Raw genomic sequence first — 24,597 nt, 5'->3', positions numbered from 1 at the left:
GGGATAAGGGAGGGATGGCTACCAGGAATACTGGCCTACCTGAGCTTACCTGAACAGTGTTAGAAAATACAGGTAGAGAAAATATAAGGAACTAGAGGTGTTAGCTAACCAAATAGGAATAAGAGGAAAATAAGTAGATAGGAAAGAAGGAGAAGAATGAAAAGACAGGGAGGCAGATAGGGAGGAAAAGAGAAAAGAGAGAAAATATGACAGGAAAGAAGAAAGATCATAGACTGCTAAGTAAAGAGCAAGGTAGGGAGGAAGGAAGGAAGATACATAAACGAATAGATAACAAGGAAAAGGTATTGGACGGAGGGTAGAATGCTTGTAGGTAGGAAAGATAGAGATAGATAGATAGATAGATAGATAGAGAGATAGACAGGTAAGCAGGGTGAGCAGGTAAGTAGGCAGCAGGTAACAGGTGGCAGGTAGCAGTTTTTCAGGTCCCAGAATGAATACAAAAAAAAAAAAAGGAAAAAGGTGAGCATCGATACAGGTGCGGTCGGGCAAGTAATCAGACACACCTGGAATTTGAGACCAGGTGACGTATTACTTTCTCCCGTGAGCCCCAGGTGACACACACACACACACACACACACACTCACACACACACACACACACACACACACACACGACTCAATTCTGTAAAAAAAAATAAAAAAACGATGAAAAAGTAAAAGAACGAATAGGTAAGGAAAGAACACACACACACACACACACACACACACACACACACACACACACACGAACGAACGAACCTTTTATTGGATGGGAAGAGTCTGTTCCATTGATCTCCGTGTTCTCTCTCTCTCTCTCTCTCTCTCTCTCTCTCTCTCTCTCTCTCTCTCTCTCTCTCTCTCTCTCTCTCTTCCTTATTTATTGGTTTACATCACAAAAGAGAGAGAGAGAGAGGAATTTAAGGTATTTCTACAATTTTAAGGGTTAGGACGCTTGGGAATGACGTCACGCACACGCACACACACACACACACACACACACACACACACACACAGGAGGAGATTAACGCGTTTCCTGGTAAAAGCAAATGACGGAGAGAGAAAAAGAGAGAGAGAGACGAAAATTCTGACTTATTTTCTCTCTATTAAGGGAGAGAAAAATATATGACAAAGGGCCTTTATCTCTCTCTCTCTCTCTCTCTCTCTCTCATCCTCTTTCTCATTTAAGCCTACCACCACCACCACCACCTCCTCCTCCTCCTCCTCCTCCTCCTCCTCCTCCTCCTCCTCCTCCCCCTTCCCTTCATTTTCCTCGTCCCTTCATCGCCCCTTCAATCCAATGCTGATAAGGTTTTAGGGGAAGGGCAATTTAGAGTAGCACTTTGCATGTATTTCTGACCACTCTCTCTCTCTCTCTCTCTCTCTCTCTCTCTCTCTCTCTCTCTCTCTCTCTCTCTCTCTCTCATTTAATCCTTTCCGTTTGTTTGTTTTTTTGTTTTTTACTGTGACTATCTTTCTTTCTTTCTTTCTATTTTCTTTTCTTCTTTCCTTTATTCTTTCTTTCTTACTTTCTCTCTTTTCTTCTTTCTTTCTTTCTTTCTTTCTTTCTCTCACTCACTCACTCACTCACACACACACACACACACACACACACACACACACACACACACACAAAAACACACACACACACACAACGAAAGAGAAATATAAAACAAAACCACAAAGAAGAAGAAGAAGAAAAGAAAAGAAAAATAAGAATAACAAAGAAAATAAAAAAAAGCTTGACACATGACCACCACAAAGGAAGAGAGGAAGAGGAAGAGATAAAAGAAGGGGATAAAAGGAGAGAGAGAGAGAGAGAGAGAGAGAGAGAGAGAGAGAGAGAATAAAAAACAACAACAATACAATAGAGAGCAATTTAATTAACCTGAAATCATTAAACCAGGTGAGTGAACAGAGACAGACAGATAGAAGACAGGATGAAGACAGGTTGAAGACAGGTAAGAAACGGTTGGACAGGACAGGTGAGGTAAGGCAAGGTAAGGTGAGGTTAGGTAAGGTAGGGTAAGGTTAGACAGGTAATTGAAGGTAATGTGAGGGTAGGTAAAGTCAGGTCAGGTAAGGTATTGTAAGGTAAGGTGAGGTGAGGTAAGGTAAGGTAAGGTAAAGTGAGGTAAGATAAGGTAAGGTAAGGTTATGTAAGGTCAGGTAAGATAAGGTAAGGTAAGGTAAGGCAAGGTAAGGTAAGGTTCGGTGAGACAGGTGAAAGGGAGAGTGAAAAAGGTGGGAAAGGTGAACATTAATTAGTCACATAATGAGGAACACCTGAAGAACGTCTCAGAGAAAGTGAGGGACGAGTTAATTGAAAGGGAAAGGTGGGGGAGGTGAGGTACAGGTTAATGAGATATGCTCAGGTGAATACGATAATGAGAGAGGTAAATAAAGAGGTGTAGAAATTAAGTTGGATATAAAGAATGGCAGGGAAAAGGAGGAGGAGGAGGAGGGGGAGGAGGAGGAGGAGGAGGAGGAGGAGGAGGAGGAGGAGAAGAAAGGTAGACTTTGAGAGGGAATAATAATGAGATTCATGTAAATAAAAGGTGTGTAGAACTTAAGTTATATAAAATGAACGACAGGGAGGAGGAGGAGGAGAAAACGGATGAGAAAGAGGAAGAGAAAGAGGAATAGGAGGAGAAATGTAAACTTCAAAAAAGGCATAAAATAATGAGAAGTTGAAATAAGTTGATGACAAGAAAAAGAAAATAAGAAAGATAGAAAAAAGATAAAGAAATGAAATATAAATAAAGGAAGGGAAAGGCATAACGAGAGAGGTCAGGGCAAAGAGAGAACCAGGAGGAAAGATGGAGTAGATGAAGAGGAGGGGAAAATGGAGGAAATATTATGAAGACGGAGAATTTTAACCTTTACCAAAGCAGGATGACCTATACTAACACCTGAGAGGGAATTGGAACCTTTACCGGGGCAGGATGGAGTACACTAACACCTAAGGACTGAATTGGAACCTTTACCGGGGCAGGATGGAGTACACTAATTAGAACCTCTACCGGAGTCTCAACCCTATACAAACTAGCATCATAAAAGCTAACATCAGACAGAATTAGAACCTTTTTCGAAGCAGGATGGAGAGTATTAACACCCTACCAGAAGAAACAGAGATAGAGGATACCGTGAAAAAGTCTTTGTCCCATAGCAAAATAAAATAAAATACAAATGATATGGACGAGTTTTTTTTAATAAGGTAGAGAGCCATCACGCTGATTGGCCACGGAACAGGTGAGAAGCAGGTAGGTGAGGAGGTCAGGTGAGAAATGTTAGTAAAAGATTAAAGGAGTGGACGGAGGCTGGGATAAGTGAATGGACGAGACGGCGAGAGAGAGGAGGAAATGAAAAATATGGAAGGGATTGATCGAAATGGAAAGGACTGATAGTTGAAGGGATGGAAAGAAAGGGATGATTAGTAGGAACGGCAAGGAATTTATAACAGTGGAAAGGAGGGAAAGGAGAGAAGAAATTGATAGAAAGTGAAGAGGGTGAAAAGGATAAAAGGAATGATAGAAAGTGAAGGAATAGAGGATAGAAGAAATGGGATGAATGTAAAGGAATCGAAAAGGCCAGGAGAGAAAGATAAGAAAGGAAAGAAAGAAGTCGCAAGAAAAGAAAGAAAGAAACAAGACAATCTGAGAGAGAGAGAGAGAGAGAGAGAGAGAGAGAGAGAGAGAGAGAGAGAGAATCAGAGTGAAATCAACAACCCTTTAAATCAAACACACACACACACACAAACATACAAACACAACACAAACAAACGCACACACACATTAAACTAAGGTAATCTAATCCTCTCTGATAGCCTCACGATGCCTGCTAAAGGGGATCCAATCGCCTCTAATGTTATTGAGAATTGGGTGGGGGGAAGGGAGAAGGGAGGGGAGGGGAGGGAGGGTGCGGGGGGGCGACTCTCCCCTCTTAAACACACACCTAGCGAGGAAGATTATTAACTTACTTGGTGAACGTTTCTTTTATTAGGGCTACAAGTGAAGGGGGGTGGGGAGGGGGGGAGGGTTTGAGGGGGGAGGGAAGGGAGGGGGTGGGGGGAGAGGGTTGCATGGGGTGTGTGATTCTTTTTAATTATTGTTATTATTATTATTATTTTTTAGTGTGTCCTTTTTTCTCCTTCTCTGTCTCTATCTGTTTGTCTGTCTGTCATTCTATGTATCTATCTATCTATTAATGTATAAATGTTTAGATCTATCTACTTGCATGTCTATCTCTTATCCTATCTATCTATCTATCTGTCTGTCTGTGTCCAAAAAAAGAAGGAAGCAAAAAAAAAAGGATTTCTGAGTCCCGTTGAGAGAGAGAGAGAGAGAGAGAGAGAGAGAGTGTCTGGGCTGTTTCAACCTTTCACTTTTACCCCTTTCCTCCTCCTCCTCCTCTTCCTTTCTACCAGGTTTTGCAAGAGGAATTTATATTTTTTTCTTCACTCCGGTTTGGCAAAAGGTTATTATGAGAGAGAGAGAGAGAGAGAGAGAGAGAGAGAGAGAGATCAACATCCTCTCGAGCTCGTGCCAAAGAGACGTGTTTTCTACCTGTTTTGTGACCTCATTTAGTTTTTCTCCTCTACGGCTTTCTCTCCCTTCTTTTTTCTCTTCACATTTCTCTTCTACTTTAATTTCTCTTCTTCTACGGCTTCCTCTTTCCTCCTTTCTTATTTCTCTTCTACATCATCTTTCTCTTCTTTCCATTCTCTTCTCCTTTCCTTTCTCTCCTTCTTCCTTCACCTTTCTCTTCTCCTTTCATTTCTCTTCTGCTTTGTCTTCCTCTTCCTTCCTTTTCTATTTCTTTTCCCCTTCTCCTTTCCCTTCTTTTCTTTGCTTTTCTTTTCCTCTCCTTTCCTTTCCTTCATCCTTCTTTTCCTTTTTTCCTTCCTCCCTCATTCAGACAGACACACAGACAGAGACACTGAAAACACACACACACACACACACACACACACACACACACACACACACTTACAAAAAATATAGAAATAGCAACAAGAGGAGGAAATAAACACAAGTAAAAGATAAACTGTAAATTATATAACACACAAAGCAGTTTCCACGCCCACACGAGGGGGATCAAACACCGCTATAAACATTGAGATATAATGACACACGGAAAAGATAATAGAGTTTTAAAATGAAATGAACAGACTCACACACACACACAAAAAAAAAAAAGATGGACTGCTAAGCGAAGTAAAGGGACGTAAAGAAAAGAAAGGAAGGAGTTGAGTGTTAAAAGGAAAGGAATGAAGGAAAATTAAAGAAAGGAAAGAAAGACAGTAAAGAAAGAAAGAAAGTAAAGAAAGGAAGGAATTGAGTTTTAAAGGGAAATAAATGAAGGAAAAGTAAAGAAAGTAAAGAAAGAAAGTAAAGAAAGAAAGGAATGGAGTGTTAAAAGGAAAGGAATGAAGGAAAAGTAAAGAAAGTAAAGAAAGTAAAGAAAGAAAGGAATGGAGTGTTGAAAGGAAAGGAATGAAGGAAAAGTAAAGAAAGTAAAGAAAGAAAGAAAGTAAAGAAAGGAAGGAATGGAGTGTTGGAAGGAAAGGAATGAAGGAAAAGAATTTGGTGTTTAAGATGAAAACAAAAACAAAATGAGACGAAAGAAAGAAAATTAACGAAGGAAAATAATGAAAGGAGGAAATATAATGAAGGGAAGACAAAAAATGAGAAAAAATATAAAGACGATGATGAAAAACATAAACTGGAATTGCCTTTGAAATCCTGCAAAAAAACAAAAAAACTAGGGAAGAAAAGCTAAAGAAAAATAACGAAAAGAAAATAATGAAAAGAAAAAGAAAAAAGAAGAAAAAAGAAGAAAGACATTGTTGTATAAGAACTTTAATCCTCTTAGAAGTCTTACAGAAAAAAACGAAAAAAACGAGAAAAAAAACACAGGAAACATTGATAAAAGAGAGGAAAAAAAAACATACAATAAAGCGAAAAAGGAAAACAGAAGGAAGAAAACGACCCAGAAAAGGAGAAAACGAAAAGGGAATAGGAAGAAGAAAAAAATTAAATGGATTGAAAATTATATGTAAACAGTAAAAGAAAAGAAAACAAACGAAGAAAGGAAGGGAGGAAGACGTTGTTGTGTTGCATCAAACGAACTAGAATCTCCTCGCCTTCAGAACTCTCTCCGGAAACCCAAAATACGAAATGAAAACCCAAAAACCGAAAGAGTATAAAAATGAAAAGAAAAAAAAAGTCGACGGAATGGAAACTTCAAAGAGGCGGAATTTCAAAATATTCTTCACATTCCTTCCTCTTAACCTGCCAGTCACTCGTTCTTTTCAATTATTCTTTCTCTTCTTCTTCCCTTCTTTCTTTCTCCTCTCACATTGCTACCCCTTTCAACCCCGGTAAAGAAAACGGGAGTCATCCATTCTTTTTCTCTTATTTCCCTTCATTCTTTCTCTTCTTTCTTTCTTTCTCCTCTCCTTTGGCTCTGAGACGTAAACAGAAACATTAAGTCGCATATCAAACATAGCTACCCCCTCCAACCCCGGTAAAGAAAACGGGAGTCATCCATTCTTTTTCTCTTCTTTCCCTTCATTCTTTCTCTTCTTTCTTTCTTTCTCCTCTCCTTTGGCTTCGAGACGTAAACAGCAATAACATCAACAATCACTCACACATCAAACAAAGCCTCCCCTTCCAACTCGGGAGAAAGAAAACGGAGGGAGAAAGAAAACGCATCTCACGGAAGAAAATGGGACACGAGTTACAACCTTTGCTCTCTCTGACTAAAGAAAACAAAAACAAAAAAACCGGGAAACAGCTTTAATTGCAATGCTTACCTGTCTCTTAAGCACCTCAACTGTTTCATACCTTGTCTATCTGTCTATGTCTATCTCTTTACCTGTCTATCTATTCAATTACCTGTCTGTCTATCTCTTTTCCTGTCTGTCTATCCAATTCCGAGTCTATCTATCCAATTCTGTCTATCTATCCAATTCCCTGTCTATCTATTCAGTTCCCTGTCTATCTATCCAATTCTCTGTCTGTCTATCCAATTTCCTGTCTATCTATCCAATTCCCTGTCTATTTATCCAATTCCCTGTCTATCTATCCAATTCCCTGTCTATCTATCCAATTCCCTGTCTATCTATCCAATTCCCTGTCTGTTTATCCAATTCCCTGTCTATCTATCCAATTCCCTGTCTGTCTATCCAATTCCCTGTCTGTCTATTCAATTCCCTGTCTGTCTATCCAATTCCCTGTCTGTCTATCCAATTCCCTGATTATCTATCCAATTCTCTGTTTATCTATTCAGTTCCCTGTCTATCTATCCAATTCCCTGTCTATCTATCCAATTCCCTGTCTGTCTATCCAACTCCCTGTCTATCTATCCAAATATTTGTCTCTTTAACATCTTATCTGTCTCAATAATTGCCTAACTGTCTATCAATTCACCTGTCTTATAAGACCTCTTCAACCCTCTATTCATTTATCTGTCTGTCTATCCAACTATCTGTCTATCTTCTCGCCTACCTAACTTAACCATTCTAACCTAACCTAACCTAACCCAAAATAAGAAGGAAAACACACAAAAAAAGGAACACGAAAATGAAAAAAGGACAACATAACCCATCTACCTGTCGGCCCACCACCTAATTACCTCATAATCCCCCCCCTTCACCTGGTCACCGCCTACCTGTTGTGATGGTTCCCTTAATGACCCGACTCGTCCATTCACAGGAGCAGCCAGAATGACGTCGCCAGCTCATTAGATCGCATTCTGTGGCAATCGCTTAAAGTCATTAGCTTAATTGGCCGTATTTACCGACCTCGGTGTTTAGTGATGCTCTTTTGTTAGCTAAGGAAAAGGAGGAGGAGGAGGTGCAGGAGGAGGAGGAGGAGGAGGTGCAGGAGGAAGAGGAGGAGGAGGAAGAGGAGGAGGTGCAGGAGGAGGAGGATGAGAAAGAGGAGGATTGAGTGGATAGCGTGTGAAAATTAATTTGAAATTCGATTAGGAAGAATAGAAGAAGAGGAGAGGAAGAGGAAGAGGAGGAGGAGGAGGAAGAGGAGGAGGAGAGGGTAAGGAAGAGAGTGAGCAACTGAAAGTGAAAAAAAAAATGAGAATGAAAATTCTGAGAGAGAGAGAGAGAGAGAGAGAGAGAGAGAGAGAGACTATATTACTGCAATGACGATAAAAAAAAAGTAAAATGAAATTACACCATAAAACGACGCGTGTGTGTGTATGTGTGTGTGTGTGTGTGTGTGTGTGTGTGTGTAAATGCCTCACCTGCCCTAATCAAGTTACCTGGCCAACAAAACTACCTGAGAACTGATTGCCTACCTCACCCCTCCCTTCCCTTCCCTTCCCTTCCCTAACCCCCTTCCTTTCCTTTCCCTTCCCTTTCCTTTCCCTTCCCTTTCCTTTCCCTTCCCTTCCTCATTTTCTTTTCTTTTCCATATTTTCTATTTCTTTTTGTCCTTCTCTCTTACTTTCTACTATATCTCCCCTCTCTTTCTTTTCTTTTCCTCCTCTTTCTCTCCTCCTCCTCTTCTTTCCTGTAGTTTTTTCTTTTTTTTCTCTCCATTCCTCATTTCCTCCCCCTCCATCCTTCCTCATATTTCCCTTCCTCTCCCAAGTCCTTCCTTTTTCTTCCTTTACCTTCCCTGTTTGTCTTCATCTTTCCCTTAAACCTTCCTTCCTTCCCTCTTTTGTCTTCCTTTCTCTCTCCCTCTCTCTAAATAAACCTTATCTTAGTCTTTCCTCCCTCCCTCCCTACGTTACCTCTCCCTCTATTCCTTTTTCCAATAATCCTCTCCTTCCCTCACCGATCTTTCCTCCTCCTCTTCCTCCTCTTCCTCCTCCTCCACCTCTTCCTTCCCTCCATCCAGAACAATTTTATTTCCTCTGGACACATAATAAATATTTTCCTTTTTTTTCCTCTTTTCCTTCCTTCTTACCTTTCTCTCTCTCCTTTTTTCCTTCCTCCCTTATACTTTAAATTCTTTCTTTTCCTTTCTTTCTCTCCCTTTTTTCTTCCCTCCCTCCTATGCTTCTCTCTCTCTCTCTCTCTCTCTCTCTCTCTCTCTCTCTCTCTCTCTCTCTCTCTCTCTCTCTCTCTCTCTTCCTTTTTCCGTCCTTCTCTTCTCTCCTTTCTCCTCTTTTCCTCCGCATCTATCTCTCTCTCATGATTTTTCTTCTTCCTCTTCCTCTTCCTCTTCAACCGCCGACAAAGAGAGCGAGAAAAGTCGAACGGCTTTGATACCAGATCCATACACGTTCGTTTGGTGTTTTGTTCTTTGCTCTCTCTCTCTCTCTCTCTCTCTCTCTCTCTCTCTCTCTCTCTCTCTCTCTCCATTTTCTTACTTTTATTAATTTGTTGTTGTTGTTGGTGGTGGTGGTGGTGGTGGTGATGGTGGTGGTGGTGGTGGTGATGGTGGTGATGGTGGTGGTGGTGGTGATGGTGGTGGTGGTGACGATTTGATTATCTTATTCTCTCTCTTTATCTCTCTTTTCTTTATTTTCTTATTTTTTCTTTTTATTTACTTTCATTTGTCTTTGTTGTTGTTGTTGTTGATGTTATTGTTGTTGTTTGAAGCATCGGAAACTGTCTTCATAAAACTGATTCCCTTTTTCTTTCTTTATTTTCCTTTTTTCCCCTCGTCTCATTTTTTAATTTTTTTTTTTTATGTTGCAAAGCTTCCAAAGTCTTCCTCCACGAGTCAATTTCCTCCCCTTCCTAAGCCTCCTCCTCCTCTTCCTCCTCCTCCTCACAAAATGAATGTATAAGTGAATTACTCTTCCCTCCCTGACGATATTATTTTTCACTCCTCCTCTTCCTCCTCTCTCTCTCTCTCTCTCTCTCTCTCTCTCTCTCTCTCTCTCTCTCTCTCTCTCTCTCATCTCTTATTCCCTTTCACATAATTCATTCCTCCCCTCCTCCTCCTCCTCCTCCTCCTCTTCCTCCTCCTCTCTCTGTCGTCCACCGTCGACAAATAATTCCAAAAAAAAAGAAAAAAACGGATTATTGGTTCGCGAGAGGTTTCGAAGCCCCGGTGTATCGGAATAGAGGTTCGAAGCGTCTCGTAGTAGAGTTCGATCCTTTAATCCGATCCCTTTCCTCTCGCTTCGATTGGGTTCAGATGGGAGCGGTTTGAGACCCTTTTGTGGGGAGCGAATGGGTTTGCCGGCGCTGATAAACCCACGCACGAACACACACACACACACACACACACACACACACACACACACACACACACACACAGTTCAGTCATGGAAATACATAGCTCTTTCTTTTTCCTTTTTACTTCTCTCTCTCTCTCTCTCTCTCTCTCTCTCTCTCTCTCTCTCTCTCTCTCTCTCTCTCTCTCTCTCTCTCTCTCTCTCTTCTCATCATCTTCCCCTTCTTATTCCTCCTCCTCTTCTTACTTTTCCTCTTTCTCTTCCCTCTTCTATTCCTTTCTCTCCATTTCTCCTCTTTCCTCCAATACTTTTTTCCTTCCTTCCTCTTTCACACTCTCCCTTTTACCTTCCCTTCCCGCTCCCTCCTCTTTTCTTCCGTATCTTTGTCTCATGATTCTTCCTTTTCTTCCTCTTCCTCTTTGCTGTCATATTCCGTCCTATCTTAACCTGTCCTATCTTGACCTGTTCTATACTTGCCTGTCTGTTCTGTCCCGTCCTTCCTATCCGCATATCTTTCTGTCCTACGTTGCCTGTCATATCTTGTCCCATCCTATCCAGTCCTCTCTTGTGCTGTCCAGTTTATGTATACCTGTCTGTCCTACTTACCGACCTGTCCGCATACCTTTAATTAGTAATCGCTCGCACCTGTTTAAACACTAACACGAGGACATTATAGCTCGACCATCCCGCACTTTGCACTTTCAATATTCAAAGCGATGGTTCATGATTTGCCGTGTGGTGATGATGGTATGCACTGACCGCTGCGTGACCTAGCTGGAGGGTGCGGTGTTACGCGATCAGGCAGTGTTAATAGCTTCTCCCCTTCCCTTCCCACCCCTCTAGCATGTCACCTCTCCCTGCCCAATCACCCCAGCATCCCCCCTTCCAGCTAGCCAAATGCCACTCCAGCCCCATCCTCGTCAACCTATGTTCCTCTACTCTACCTCCTCCCTGTTTCTACCTACCCCAAATCCTCCTCGATCTCCCTCCTCTACTTCCTCTATCTCTATTCCTCCACTTACTCAGAATCCTCCTCCCTCCTCCCAGCTTCTCTCATCCCCACCATGAGGACGAGAAAGTAAAGAAGAAAAAAAAGATAAAAAGAAACGCAGCATGAAAAGAATAAGTGAAATAAAGAAGGAAAGTAAAGAAGAACAGTATATAAGATTTGAAAGCAGTTTGAATACATGTAAAGAAGAAAAAAAAAATGAAAATGAGGATAAGAGAATATAAAGAAAAAAATGGAAAAGAGAAGTATAGTGAAAAAATAAGAGGCAAACAGAAAAAAAAAACGAAACAAAGATTAAAAGAAGAGGAGAAATAAAATAAAGGGAAATAGAGAAGAAAAACAGAGAGGAATATAAAACTAAAAAAAATAAGGAGTCTCGTAAAGGATAAAGAAAAAGAGGGAACAGAGGGAAAAAGAGGAGGAAGAGAGAAATAAAGAAGAGAAACTGAGAAAAGAAAAATATAGGATAGCAAAAGTTGGGGGACGCACACAAACAGGAAACAGCAGATAAAAGAAGAGGAGAAATACAGAAGAGCAAAAGAAGAGAAATATAGAAGATAAAAGAAAAAGAAAAAGAAAGAAGATTTGAAATAAGTTACGATACGGGGAAAGAAAAAAGAAAAAGAGGAAACAAAGTATAAAGAAGAGGAATATAGAAGAGAAAAAACAGAAGAGAAAAGAAGAGAAAAGAAGAAGAAAAATAAAGAAGGTTTGAAACAAGTTACGATACGGGGAAAGAAAAAAGAAAAAGAGGAAACAAAGAATAAAAGAAGAAGAAAGGGAAGAGAAAAGGAGAAGAGAAAGGAGGAAGAGAAAACGGGGCGAAGAGAAATTAACCAGAGAGCCAAACAAACACAGCCGCAAATTCCACCTCCTTCCACGGCAATCCCTTCCACCCTTCCACATGGCTCTCTCTCTCTCTCTCTCTCTCTCTCTCTCTCTCTCTCTCTCTCTCTCTCTCTCTCTCTCTATCTATCTCACACACACACACACACACACACACACACACACACACACACACACACTGGAATGCTTTGACAAATAAAACCGTTGTTGTCGAAATTCTACACCGATTCGAACGGTTGAAGTTGATATAAAAAAATGGGTGAAATAGTACACAAAATATCACAACTTGTATGATATGAAAATAATTAGAAAAATGGGAAGTATATTGAAGTTGAGGCAAATAGGTAAGGCAAATGAGATAAGGATGAAGTAGATAATAGAGACAAGATTACTAATAGAGATACAAAGAAAATATAAAACAATGAGTAAAAACAAAGAGGTGAAATCAGTTAGAAGTAAGGACCATTAGTAGGACCATATAAAGAGAAAAAAAATAGGTACACAAATAGAGTAAAACGTAAATAAAAGTTTAATGGAATAAGATAAAGGAATAAAAATAAAAATAAAAATAGGTAAAACTAGACGGGTAATATCAATTAAGTAATTCCATGTAGATTATTAAACAACATATAAGAAGAAATACTTACTTATATATTAAAAGAATCAAATCAGAGAAAAGAAGAAGAAAAAAATAAAGAAGGTTTGAAATAAGTTACGATACGGGAAAAGAATAAAGAAAAAGAGGAAACAAAAAATAAAAGAAGAGATATAGAAGAGAAAAGGAGAAGAGAAAGGACCATCATCCACATCACCATCCACACCTCCACCTCCCTCTCCGCATACTTCACAGAACCACTCTCTCTCTCTCTCTCTCTCTCTCTCTCTCTCTCTCTCTCTCTCTCTCTCTCCTTTGTTGTTGTTGTTGTTGTTATTGTTTTTTTTCGCATTCCCTTCCACCACCACCACCACACCACACAACACCATTTCATCACCATCCACATCACCATCCACACCTCCACCTCCCTCTCCACATACCTCAAATAACCTCTCTCTCTCTCTCTCTCTCTCTCTCTCTCTCTCTCTCTCTCTCTCTCTCTCTCTCTCTCCTTTGCTTCTTCTTGTTTTTATTGTTTTTTTTCCCGCAATTCCTTCCCCAACCAACACCACCACCAACACACACATACACACACACACACACACACACACACACACACACACACACACACACACACACACACACACAACACAACACCTGCCCCCTTCACCTTCATCCCCTCCTCACCTGCATTCCTCTTACCTGTTCAGTTTTACACGCCCTCTCTCTCTCTCTCTCTCTCTCTCTCTCTCTCTCTCTCTCTCTCTCTCTCTCTCTCTCTCCCTTTTCCTTCCTGACATACCTCTCTGTTTGTGTGTTTGTGTGCGAATCTCTGTTGTGTCTGTGTGTTTGTGTTTGTGTATATGTTTTTTTGTTTGTCTGTTGGTTTGTGTTAGGGTTGGTGTTGTGTGGTTCTCCGTGTCTGTCTGTCTGTCTGTCTGAGTCTCTATACTTCTGTATGTGTCTCTGTCTCTGTCTGTCTATTTGGTCTGTCTCTTTTTCTCTGTCTCTCAGTTTGTGTGTTTTTATCTCTCTATCTATCTATCTATTTCTGCTTTTCTCTGTCTCTTTATTTGTCTATCTGTCTATCTGTCTGTCTGTCTGTCTGTCTACCTGTCTACTTTCTCTCACCTGTAAATATGACAATAGGTTCCTCAGAAGCAATTAGGGAAAGTACTTCACCTATATTTCGGAGAGTAGAGAGAGAGAGAGAGAGAGAGAGAGAGAGAGAGAGAGAGAGAGAGAGAGAGAGTGGAGTAAGATTAATAAAAAGGAAAAGTGACTGAGTATAAATGCGTAATATGTAAAAATAAACTAGCCATTAAAATATTTCGCTATTCATTCCGTTTCCCAATCTAAAAAGTGTTTCAGTCATCGGTTATTAGCGTGGAAATGTTATGGAAATGCGTATGTATGCATGCTCTCTCTCTCTCTCTCTCTCTCTCTCTCTCTCTCTCTCTCTCTCTCTCTCTCTCTCTCAATTAGCGTTAGTTCCTGTTCGCCCTCAGGTTAGAGAGAGAGAGAGAGAAAGAGGTTGACTATGAATAAATATAAAAAGAATGAAAATAAGAAAATAAAGAAAAACAAAATATTAAAAAAACGAAAAAAGTAAAGAATAAACAAAAAAGAAGAAAATAAAGACAAACGAAAACAAACAAAAACAAAGAAGAAAAAGAGGAGTGAAAATAAACAAACACAAAATAAAGAAAACAGAATCAACTTAAATAAACGTAAACGGATATTGATAAGCGAAAACAGTGTCATAAAAAACAATAGATGAAAGGAATAACTTAAATAGAAGTAAAAAAAACAAAAACGCATATAAATAAAACAACAAAAGTGATCTAAAATGAACGTATCCATAAATAGAAATAAAAGAGAAACAGGAATATGAAGAGAAGATAAAATGAATCGTTAAGTAAAATACGAAGTCAAATAATTAAATAAAACGAAACTCCAAATATAAAAAAAAAAAATAATCAAAACGCTATATAATAAACGTAAACATAACATAACAAGGAAAATGATTTATCTCCGCCTTGAAAATGTAATACCGTCGCAAATGTTAAAGTCCACGGATTTGTCTCTTCTAGTTTCATTACTATTATTAATTTTCTATTAAGTCTACGGTATTGTCGCTTCACGTTTCATTATACAATTTCTTCGTTTAATATAGACTAATACTGATACTACTGATAACAACAAAACAACAACACACTCATGACCTTTTTCCTCAACACACACACACACACACACACACACACACAAGACCTGACCTGACCTAAACAAACACAAAACTCAGGTGTGTATTTGTGAAGGTGGATGTTTGGGATGACTTCACCACCACCAACACCAGCATCACCACCACCAGCATCACCACCACCACCACCAACAACAACATCAACACAACCAGGACGAGAAATGGTTTGCAGGCCACTCATGAGAAGGCTTAAGACAACTAAAAAAAACTCCTCCAGGTAATTCCTTGAGTCAGGTAAACAAAGAGAAAGGAAGATATTAGTGTGTGTAGCCTTCTGTCTGTCTGTCTGTCTGTTTGTCATAATTCCTTTCCGTCCATGTGTCTGTTTTGCTGTCTATTTCAGTCCATCTCTAGTTTTGCATTCTCTCTCTCTCTCTCTCTCTCTCTCTCTCTCTCTCTCTCTCTCTCTCTCTCTCTCTCTCTCTCTCTCTCTGTGTGTGTCTGTCTGTCTGTCTGTCTGTCTCTGTTTGTATTTGTCTGTTTGTCAATTACGGAACTGTTTCTCTGTTTGCGTGTTTGCCCGTCTGTCAGAATGTGTGTGTGTGTGTGTGTGTGTGTGTGTGTGTGTGTGTGTGTGTGTGTGTGTGTGTGTGTGTGTGTGTGTTTGTTCCTTTGTGTCTCTCCTTCCATCCCTTCCTCCCTCCTTTCTTTGATTATATATATTTGTGTTCATGCCTCTCTCTCTCTCTCTCTCTCTCTCTCTCTCTCTCTCTCTCTCTCTCTCTCTCTCTCTCATCAAATTACACAGTTGGCTGCTTTATGGCCTTCCCTCTCTCTCTCTTTCTCTCCCTCCCTTCCTCCCTCCCTACCTCTCCCTCTCCCTCTCTCCCTCTCCCTCCATCCCTCTCAGTCCATCCACGAAAGCCCACTCAAAGAACACCGTAGCCAAAATATGTGGAAGAAAAATATTAAAAAAAAAACACGGAGAATTATGAGAAAAAGTAAGAGACGAAAGGAATGTAAACAAGAAAATATATAACGTAAAGAAAGAAAAGCTTATGAAAGAAATTAAAAAGTAGAACAATTGTGAGGAACTGAAAAAAAGAGAAAAACTTATTGATTAGGAATGAAAAAGAGAAAAAGAAAACAAGGAAAATATATAAAACTGAATGAAAGGAAAACTGAGGATGAAAACAATAGGAGATTAAAGGGAGAAACTAATATTAAAAAAAAGCAAGATAACAACAACCAAAACATAAACAGAGCAACAAAAGATAAAGAAAATTGAACAAAAGGAAAATAAACAAAAAATAAACTCTTTCCTTCCTTCCCTTTTAATCTCTTCCATTCCTTTCCCTCACCCTCCTCCTCCTCCTCTCCGTAGACACCTCTCTGTAAATGGCTAAAAGGAGGAGGAGGAGGAGGAGGAGGAGGAGGAGGAGGAGGATTAAGTGAGGGAAGGGATGAAGGGTCGAAGTTTATTACAATATTATTAGGATTTTTATTAAGGCCCTTGATGGATTGTGTAGAGGTCCTTTATTACTTTTACTATTATTATTATTATTATTATTATTATTATTAGTAGTAGTAGTAGTAGTAGTAGTAGTAGTAGTTATTATTATTATTATTATTTCTACTACAATTACTACTATCTGTTTGTTAGTTCTCATATTAGTGATAGTAGTAGAAGCAGTAGTAGTAGTAGTAGTAGTAATTGTTGTTGTTGTTGTTTTGATTGGCTGAAAACTATAAACATCGACGTCAAAAATGTTACCTTGTTAGTTCGAAAATTTTATCAGAACAAAAAACAAAAAATAAATAAATAAACAAATTCATGGAAACGTGTTTGAACATGTCCGCGTCTGCCTCCAGGAACACAAATTGGGGCCGAACAAACGAACGCACAAATACAAATAAATAAATTTATAAAAAATATTAAATGTATACAGAGAGAGAGAGAGAGAGAGAGAGAGAGAGAGAGAGAGAGAGAGAGTCTCTCTCTCTCTCTCTCTCTCTCTCTCTCTCTCTAAATGTTGCAATAATATAAACTTTGGTCTCATCTCCCTCTCCCTCTCCCTGATTTCGAGGTAGCGTGTGTGTGTGTGTGTGTGTGTGTGTGTGTGTGTGTGTGTGTTTATCCCTCGTTCTCTTACTTTCTTGACATTATTGGTTTTGCTATAATTATTAGTCATTATTATTATTATTATTATTATTATTATTATTATTACAATTCTTATCATTACTATCATTATTGTTGTTGTTGTTGTTATCCTCATTAACATCATCATAATTAACAGTGTCACTAATTTTACGGTTCTTGAATAGATGACTAAATAACCGACGCCTTGTTCAGCTTTTCTATTCAACGCTTCGGCCCTTTGTTAAGCTGTCAGGTGTAATTCTCGTCTCGAAACACACCTTCCAATTACCTGGGCGGAATGGTGAAAGAAGAGCAAATAAGTTCCTGTCTCATGCAATCAATACTAACGGGGTTTATCTCACTCCAAACCCAAGCTGATCTAACCTAACCTGACCTAACCTGATTTGACCTAACGTAACTTAACCTAACCTAGTCTAACTTCTTTTCCTAACCTAACTCTAAACTCCAGCTAATCTAACCTAACCTAACGTAACCTATCCTGACCAGACTTGGCCTAACCTTTCTTAACCTAACCTAGTCTAACTTCTTTACCTAACTTAACTCGAAACTCAAGCTAATCTAACTTAATCTAACCTAACCTGACCTAACCTGACTTGACCTAACGTAACTTAACCTAACCTAGTCTAACTTATTTTCCTAACCTAACTCCAAACCTAACGTAACCTATCCAAACCAGACTTGACCTAACCTTTCTTAACCTAACCTAGTCTAACTTCTCCTAACCTAACTGAACAAACTAACTAAAAGAAGGGAACGGAGAGACGGGAAGGGAGGGAAGGGAAGGACTGTAGGGTCGGAGGAAAGGAAGAGAGGAGGGGAGAAACGGAGGGGAAGGAAGGGACGGGAAGAATGGAGGAAAAACAAATAGAATAGATAAAAAAAGTGAGGAAGGGAAGCAGGGAAGGGGAGGAAGGAAGAGAAGGACAGGACGGAAGGGAGGAAGGAAACGGAGGAAAGAAGAGGAGAGAAGGGAAGGGAGAAAAAAGGGAATGGAGGAAACTAGAGGAGGAGAGAATGGAAAACAAAGAGAAAAAAATATGAAAAAGGAAAAGGAAGGAATAGGAGAGAAAGAGAATGGGAAGCAGAGAAGGGAAACAAGCAGAGGACGGAAGAAACAGAGGGAGGAAAGGGAGGGAAGGGAGAGAAGAAAGAGGAGAAAAGGGAAGGGGAGGGAAGGGAAAAAAGGAGAGGACGGAAGAAACAGAGGCTGGACAGGGAAGGGATGGAAGGGAGGTAAGAGATTGACGCTACGCTACACAAACACACCTTTATGGCTGACACTGGGGACTGGCACACCTGTTACACACCTGTTGGGGGATGCAGGTGTGTGTGTGTGTGTGTGTGTGTGTGTAGTAGTAGTAGTAGTAGTAGTAGTAGTAGTAGTAGTAGTAGTAGTAGTAGTAGTAGTAGTAATAGTAATAGTAGTAGTACCAGCAACAGCCTCACTACCACCATCATCTCCACCACCATAACCAGCACCACCACCATCACCACCACCACCACAATCACCAATAACCATCCAATTTTTTGTCCCATCTACACACCGCGACCCACTTCCCTTCTTCTTCCCTACCTCCTCCTCCTCCTCCTCCTCACCCTAACCTTCTTCCTATTACCCTACAAGCTTCCTTTTCTTCCTCTTTATCACTTCTCTTTTATCTTGTATCTTCTTCCTTCCTTCCTTCCTCTATCTTTCCTTTCTTTGATCCTATTGTTTTCTTTTTCTTCCTTCCTTCGTCCCCTTCTCTTTATCCCACTGTCTCTTCCTTTCTCTTCCTTTTTTTTCCTTTCTCCTATTCTCTTCCTCCCTCCGTCTATTCCTTTCTCCTCCTCCCTTCCTCCCTTTCTTCCTTCCCTTCTCCTCACCCTTTTTTCTTTCACTCTTTCTCTGACTTCTTTCCTATTTGACCGTGCATTCTCACCCTGAAATCCCTCATAATAGCTTCCTCCTCCTCCTCCTCCTTCACCCTGGGACCCTTTCGCACCCTTGCAGAGCGTCAGGGTGATCTAGACTCTCCCCTGCTGGGCGCTGAGGGAGAAAATATATAGGAGTTTTTTTTGTGTGTGGCCGATTCTGTCAGTCCCCCCTCACATCTCTCTCTCTCTCTCTCTCTCTCTCTCTCTCTCTCTCTCTCTCTCTCTCTCTCTCTCTCTCTCAATACATTTTAAAGCAGGGATAGACAACGAGAGAGAGAGAGAGAGAGAGAGAGAGAGAGAGAAAGTGGAAACTCTATACTTAGACGTGTGTGTGTGTGTGTGTGTGTGTGTGTGTGTGTGTGTGTGTGTGTGTGTGTGTGTGTGTACATAGGCTATAAGAAGGAGGGAAATTGTCAATCTTTCCTCCACGGTTAGAGGTTGGAGGGAAAGGAGGTAGGGAGGGAGGAATGGAGTGAAAGGAACGAGAGAGAGAGAGAGAGAGAGAGAGAGAGAGAGAGAGAGAGAGAGAGAGAGAGAGTTAGGGCCACACACTATCAGCAGCAGCAGGCGGGACACACTGACCAAGTTTCGTGTCCACTGAATTGACGAAACTTACCTCAACTTTCTCCCCGGCCAGACGTATCCTGAGCCCCCCCCCCCCCCAGGACACCCCAGGACATAGCAGAACACCCCAGCTTGAATCTATCCTCCGCCCTGACCCCCTTTCACCCTCCTGGTCACTTGAATAGTCCCTTAGACGAAAGAGGCGGTGGTTGAGCTGTTAGTGTGTGGGCGCGGCATCCAGAAGGACACAGGTTCGCATCCCGCCCATCGCCACAAAATTTTCAGTCACCGCCGAGTGGCCTAAGACTACCCATATGCTATCCTGAAGACCACCTCTCAACCCGGACCCCAGATTCTCTCTCTAGAAGGAAGGATCAAAGATGAGCTCCAGGGGGTACCATGAACCGAGCAGAATAGCGCCACTATAAACACATGCCTGCGCCCCCAAAAAAGACTACCCCAGCCATAAGCGGAAAGTAAAACAAGACACTCGAGGCCTTTCCCAGTACACTTTTATGATTATTTAGCTTTTCCGTGTCTAACTTTCTGTTCCTTGTAAAATAACACCCCCAAAACTACTATAATCTGTTCCTTGTAAAATAAGACTCCCAAAACTACTTTCACCAAACGTCTACTGCCATCCCTTGTACTAAACTTCGTGTGCCTCTTATCTAACAACCCGTGGCTGCCTCTTGCTTCTTCTTATCCCTCCCAAAGGATATAAAAATGACCTAACTTACTGTAGGATGGTCCAAGGGTACTCCAAGGATCCGCATAAGTTTTCCTACGCTTCCTAAATGGGTAATGCGCTACTCCTATATCCTTATCTGTGTGCCCCATGTCCCTGGATACCGATAAAGGCTTGACCTATTGTGTTTCCAAACTTTCCATGTCATTCAGATTCTCTCGCTTGGAAATGGCCTATTTTTTTGCTGCCTAGAAGATTTAGATAACATTCCACCGAGAAACACTCTAGTTTTTGTTTTCTGTGTACTGCCTCTGTTCAAAATGGCTTCCTATGTCCGAAGCTCTCCCTCCCATGTCCAACTCGCACCAAAGAACCCAAATGTGATGCCCCTATGTCCTCCAGTGACCTCAAAACCCATACTCTCTTCATTTTCCTGTGTCCAATATGATGTCCTATGTCCGAAGCCTTCCCACCCATGTTCAATTCGTATGAAAGAACCCAAATGTGATGTCCCTATGTTCTCCAGTGGCTTAAAAACCCATTCTCTCTGTTTTTCTGTGTCCAATATGATGTCCTATGTCCTAAGCTCAAACCCATGTCCAAAACGTATCAAAGAACCCTAATATGATGTCCCTACGTCCTCCAGTGACCTCAAAACAAATTCTTTCTTTGTTTTTCTGTGTCCAATATGGTTTCCTATGTCATTAGTTCTCTCACCCATGTCCTAAAAGACCTTAACTTCACGTCCCTTTTCCTTCTCTGTCTTAGATTCAAATAACATAATGCCATTTCCACGAAGACACACATTTCCTTTTTCCAGCACGTTGCCTCTGTCCAATGGGGTCTCGTGATGTCATTCTCCATTCCACCAATGTCCAGAATGTCCATCGGAGGCCCCTCACATTTCCTCCCTTCCTCCCTGCCTTCCCCTTGTCCCAAAAAACTCAATCTCCTTCGGGCCATGACAAAAGTTCATGACCCAGAAACCGACGAAGAAAAAAAGGTAAAAAAAAAGGGAAAACAAGAAGAGGGGAGAAGGAGAGAAAGAAAGGAAGGGAAGAAAGAAAAGGAGGGGAGGAAATTGGGAAAAACTGTATGTATTCCTTTTTGTGTGTGTGTATGAGCCGTGAAGCACAAAAAAAATAATTAGGCGTGGAAAGTAAAAAAAAAAAAAAATGGAAAGAAAAAAAAGAAAAAAAAAAGAAAAAACTGATGTGTGTTGAAGGCTCTATAGAGATGTAAATTTCCTTCTTTTTCTTTTCTTTCTTTTTATTTCATTTCTTTTTTTTTCTTGAGAGAGAGAGAGAGAGAGAGAGAGAGAGAGAGAGAGAAAAAGTGATTGAGATGCATGTGATGAAACCTTTGAAATGGAGGTGATTCCGAGAGAGAGAGAGAGAGAGAGAGAGAGAGAGCAGTGGGGCGGGCGGGCTTTAAAACTAAGACGCTTCTAATCTTACGGCGCAGAGAAGGAAAACAACAACAACAACAACAACAACAAGGAAATGAATTAGTCACTGTAGTAGGTCAGTATTAATGGAAGTAGTAGTAGTAGTAGTAGTAGTAGTAGTAGTAGTAATGATGATGATGAGGATATGTAGATGAATACTAGGAATAAAAATGCAACAGAAGATACAGTGACCTTATGATTTATTTACATGTGTGTGTGTGTGTGTGTGTGTGTGTGTGTGTGTGTGTGTGTGTGTGTGTGTAAACATAAACACACACACACACACACACACACACACACACACACACACACACACACACACACACACACATAAAAGAGAGAGAGAGAGAGAGAGAGAGAGAGAGAGAGAGAGAGAGAGAGAGAGAGAGAGAGAGTAGCCTATAAATTCCCCTTCACCCCTTCATTTCAAATTAGTCCCATCACCGTCGTACCCTTTCAAGACACCCACACATCACCCCCTCCTCCTCCTCCTCCTCCTCCTCCTCCTCCTCCTCCTCCTCCTCTCTCCAATTATCCCCAAACCTCTCCCATTCTTCTACTGTCAATTTATTCTCTCTCCTATTTTCTCTCTCTCTCTCTCTCTCTCTCTCTCTCTCTCTCACCTTGTATGTTTCCTTTGTCCTTTTAAATCTTGTGGCTTTTCTTCCTTTCTTTATTCTTTCCTTCCCTCTTCCTCTTTCTCTCTTTCTTCCTCCTCATTTTCCCTCTTATCTTCTATTTCCTTCCTCTTCATTTCTTCTTTCTACTTCGTTTAATCCTTTTCTTCCTGTCTTCCTCTTTTTATCTTTTCCCTCTTCCCCTTTTCATCTTTTCATCTTTTCCTTCCTTTTTTCCATTCTTACTTTCTCTTTTCTCCTTTCCTTCATCTTCTTCATTTTCCTTCCTCCTTACTCTTCTCCCTTTTTCCCCTTTCTTATTTTCTTTTTTCCTTTTCTCTCTTCTTCCTCATTCTTCCTTTTCTCCCTTTCTCCTTCCTTTCCATTAAATTTCCCCCCTTCCCCTTTCTATTTTCCCCTCTTCCCCTTTCCTTCCCCCTCATTCCCCTTCCTCCTTTTTCTATTCACTATTTCCGTTTCCCATATATTCTTTTTCAGTCTCTTCTTCTCCCCCTTCCCTATTCCTGTTTCCATTTCTATTTTTTTCTTCCTCCCCTTCCCTCTTTTCTCCCCATCTTTCCCCCTTCTCCATCACCCCATCACTCAGTATCCGCGTCCCCTTCCTCCCCCCCACACAAATACTAGTTCCTTCCCATCAGTTTAGATTAGATTCCCCTCCGTGTCTTTCTTTCACCCATCTATTTCCGTCCGTTTTCTTTCATTTCCTGTCATTTCCTTCCCTTCTATTGTTTTCTTTATTTACCATTCGATTTTATTTATCTATTTTTTACTTCCGATTCGTGTTTGACAGTTTATCTTCTCCCTTCTTTTATTTTCCTTTGTTTTTTATTTTTTGTCCATTTTTTTATTCTGTGATTGCCGATTTTTTTTTTCCCTTCTTAAGATTTCCACTATTCGATAAGATGAATAAAGTTAAATAAATAAATAAGATAAATGTATAAAAATAAATAAGAATAGAAAGGAAGAAAGTATGTGAGTATGGAAGTAAAAGAAAGAAAGAAAGAAAGGAAGGAAAAGAAAGAAAAAAGAAAAACATACAAGAAAAAAGTAAGAATGTCTAAAAAAAAAAAAAATACGACAAAAAAAAAAAGGCAAACAGGATGTCGTTGTATACAATTACCTTGGCCTATAAACGTGTGTGTGTGTGTGTGTGTGTGTGTGTGTGTGTGTGTGTGTGTGTGTGTGTGTGTGTGTGTGTGTGTGTAAGCTAAATATGGCAGGATGTGAGCGTAGACTTTTCTTGTGATAATTTTTGAGAGAGAGAGAGAGAGAGAGAGTGAAAGGGGGCGGAGGGAGGGAGGGAGGCCATTTACTGTCCTATAATCACAGGGTCGAAAGCAACCTCAAGAGAGTGCCTGAGGATGAGTGCCAAGAGGAGGAGGAGGAGGAGGAGGAGGAGGAGGAGGAGGAGGAGGGGGAGGAGAGAGCGAGAAGAGAAGGAGAAGTGAGGTAAGAGGAAAGAGGAGGAGAGTGCCAAGTGAGCGAATGAAGAGGTCATAGCCAAGAGGCAGGGAGAGAAGTCCAAAAGGAAGCCAATGATCAGGAGAATATTAGAAGAAGAAGAGAAAGAGAGAAGAAGAGGAGCAGGAAAACAGTAAGAACGCAAGAAAAGAAAATGGAAAGAAAGACGAAGAAGGAGAAAACCAAACATGAGAAGAACAGTATACGAAGAACAATACCAAGAGGAAGAGAAGAGGACAAAAAGAAAAAGAGTAAACAGTAAAAATACAAGAAATGAAAGGGGAGAGAAAGGGAAACAGGGAAAAAAACAAATCATACAAGAATACTATAAGAATCACAATACGGAAAGGAGAAAGATGAGAAGAAGAACAAGGAAAGGAGAGTAGGAATGCAAAACAAAAGAAGGGAGAAAGAATGGGAAACAAGAGAAAACCAAATCATAAGAGGAATTGTATAAGAACAACAACATCAAGAGGAATAGAAGAGAAGAAGAACAAGAGGAGAACAGTAAGAATGCAAGAAATGAAGAGGAAAAGAAAGAAAAGAAAAGAGAAAACCAAATCATACACGAATAGTATAAGAAGAACAACATCAAGAGGAATAGAAGAGAAGAAGAACAAGAGAACAGTGAGAATGCAAGAAATGAAAAGGGAAAAAACAAATCACAGAAGAATACTATAAGAAGGAAAGGAAGGAGAAAGATGAGAAGAAGAGAAGAAGAACAAGAGGAGGACAGTAAGAGGAAAGAAAGGAAAGAGGAACAGAAGGACTTACAGAAAATTGAAAAAAAGGGAAATAAATAGAACGCTCAACCGATATGACAAACACAAAAACAGAACAAGACTTACGTGAAATTAGAATCCGAAAAACTCATTCATAAAAGGCAGTAGAGATCACCGAAGCTGCATTACTGGCTA

General features: G+C 40.4%; 1 protein-coding gene across 1 annotated transcript in view; it reads right to left on the bottom strand.

The window, feature by feature from the left end:
• LOC127005291 (metabotropic glutamate receptor 4-like) overlaps nucleotides 1-20,552 on the bottom strand; it is a 107,030-nt gene extending 86,478 nt beyond the window's left edge. Inside the window, exon 1 of the mRNA XM_050874085.1 lies at nucleotides 20,495-20,552. Coding sequence (XP_050730042.1) covers nucleotides 20,495-20,552 — 58 coding nt within the window. The remainder of the gene's footprint in view (nucleotides 1-20,494) is intronic.
• Between the last annotated feature and the right edge of the window lie 4,045 nt (nucleotides 20,553-24,597).

This window comes from Eriocheir sinensis, chromosome 29 (genome assembly GCF_024679095.1).
Source record: "Eriocheir sinensis breed Jianghai 21 chromosome 29, ASM2467909v1, whole genome shotgun sequence".
Taxonomy (NCBI): Eukaryota; Metazoa; Arthropoda; class Malacostraca; order Decapoda; family Varunidae; genus Eriocheir; species Eriocheir sinensis.
Note: the sequence above shows the minus strand (reverse complement) of the source record. Positions and strands in the feature narration are given on the sequence as shown.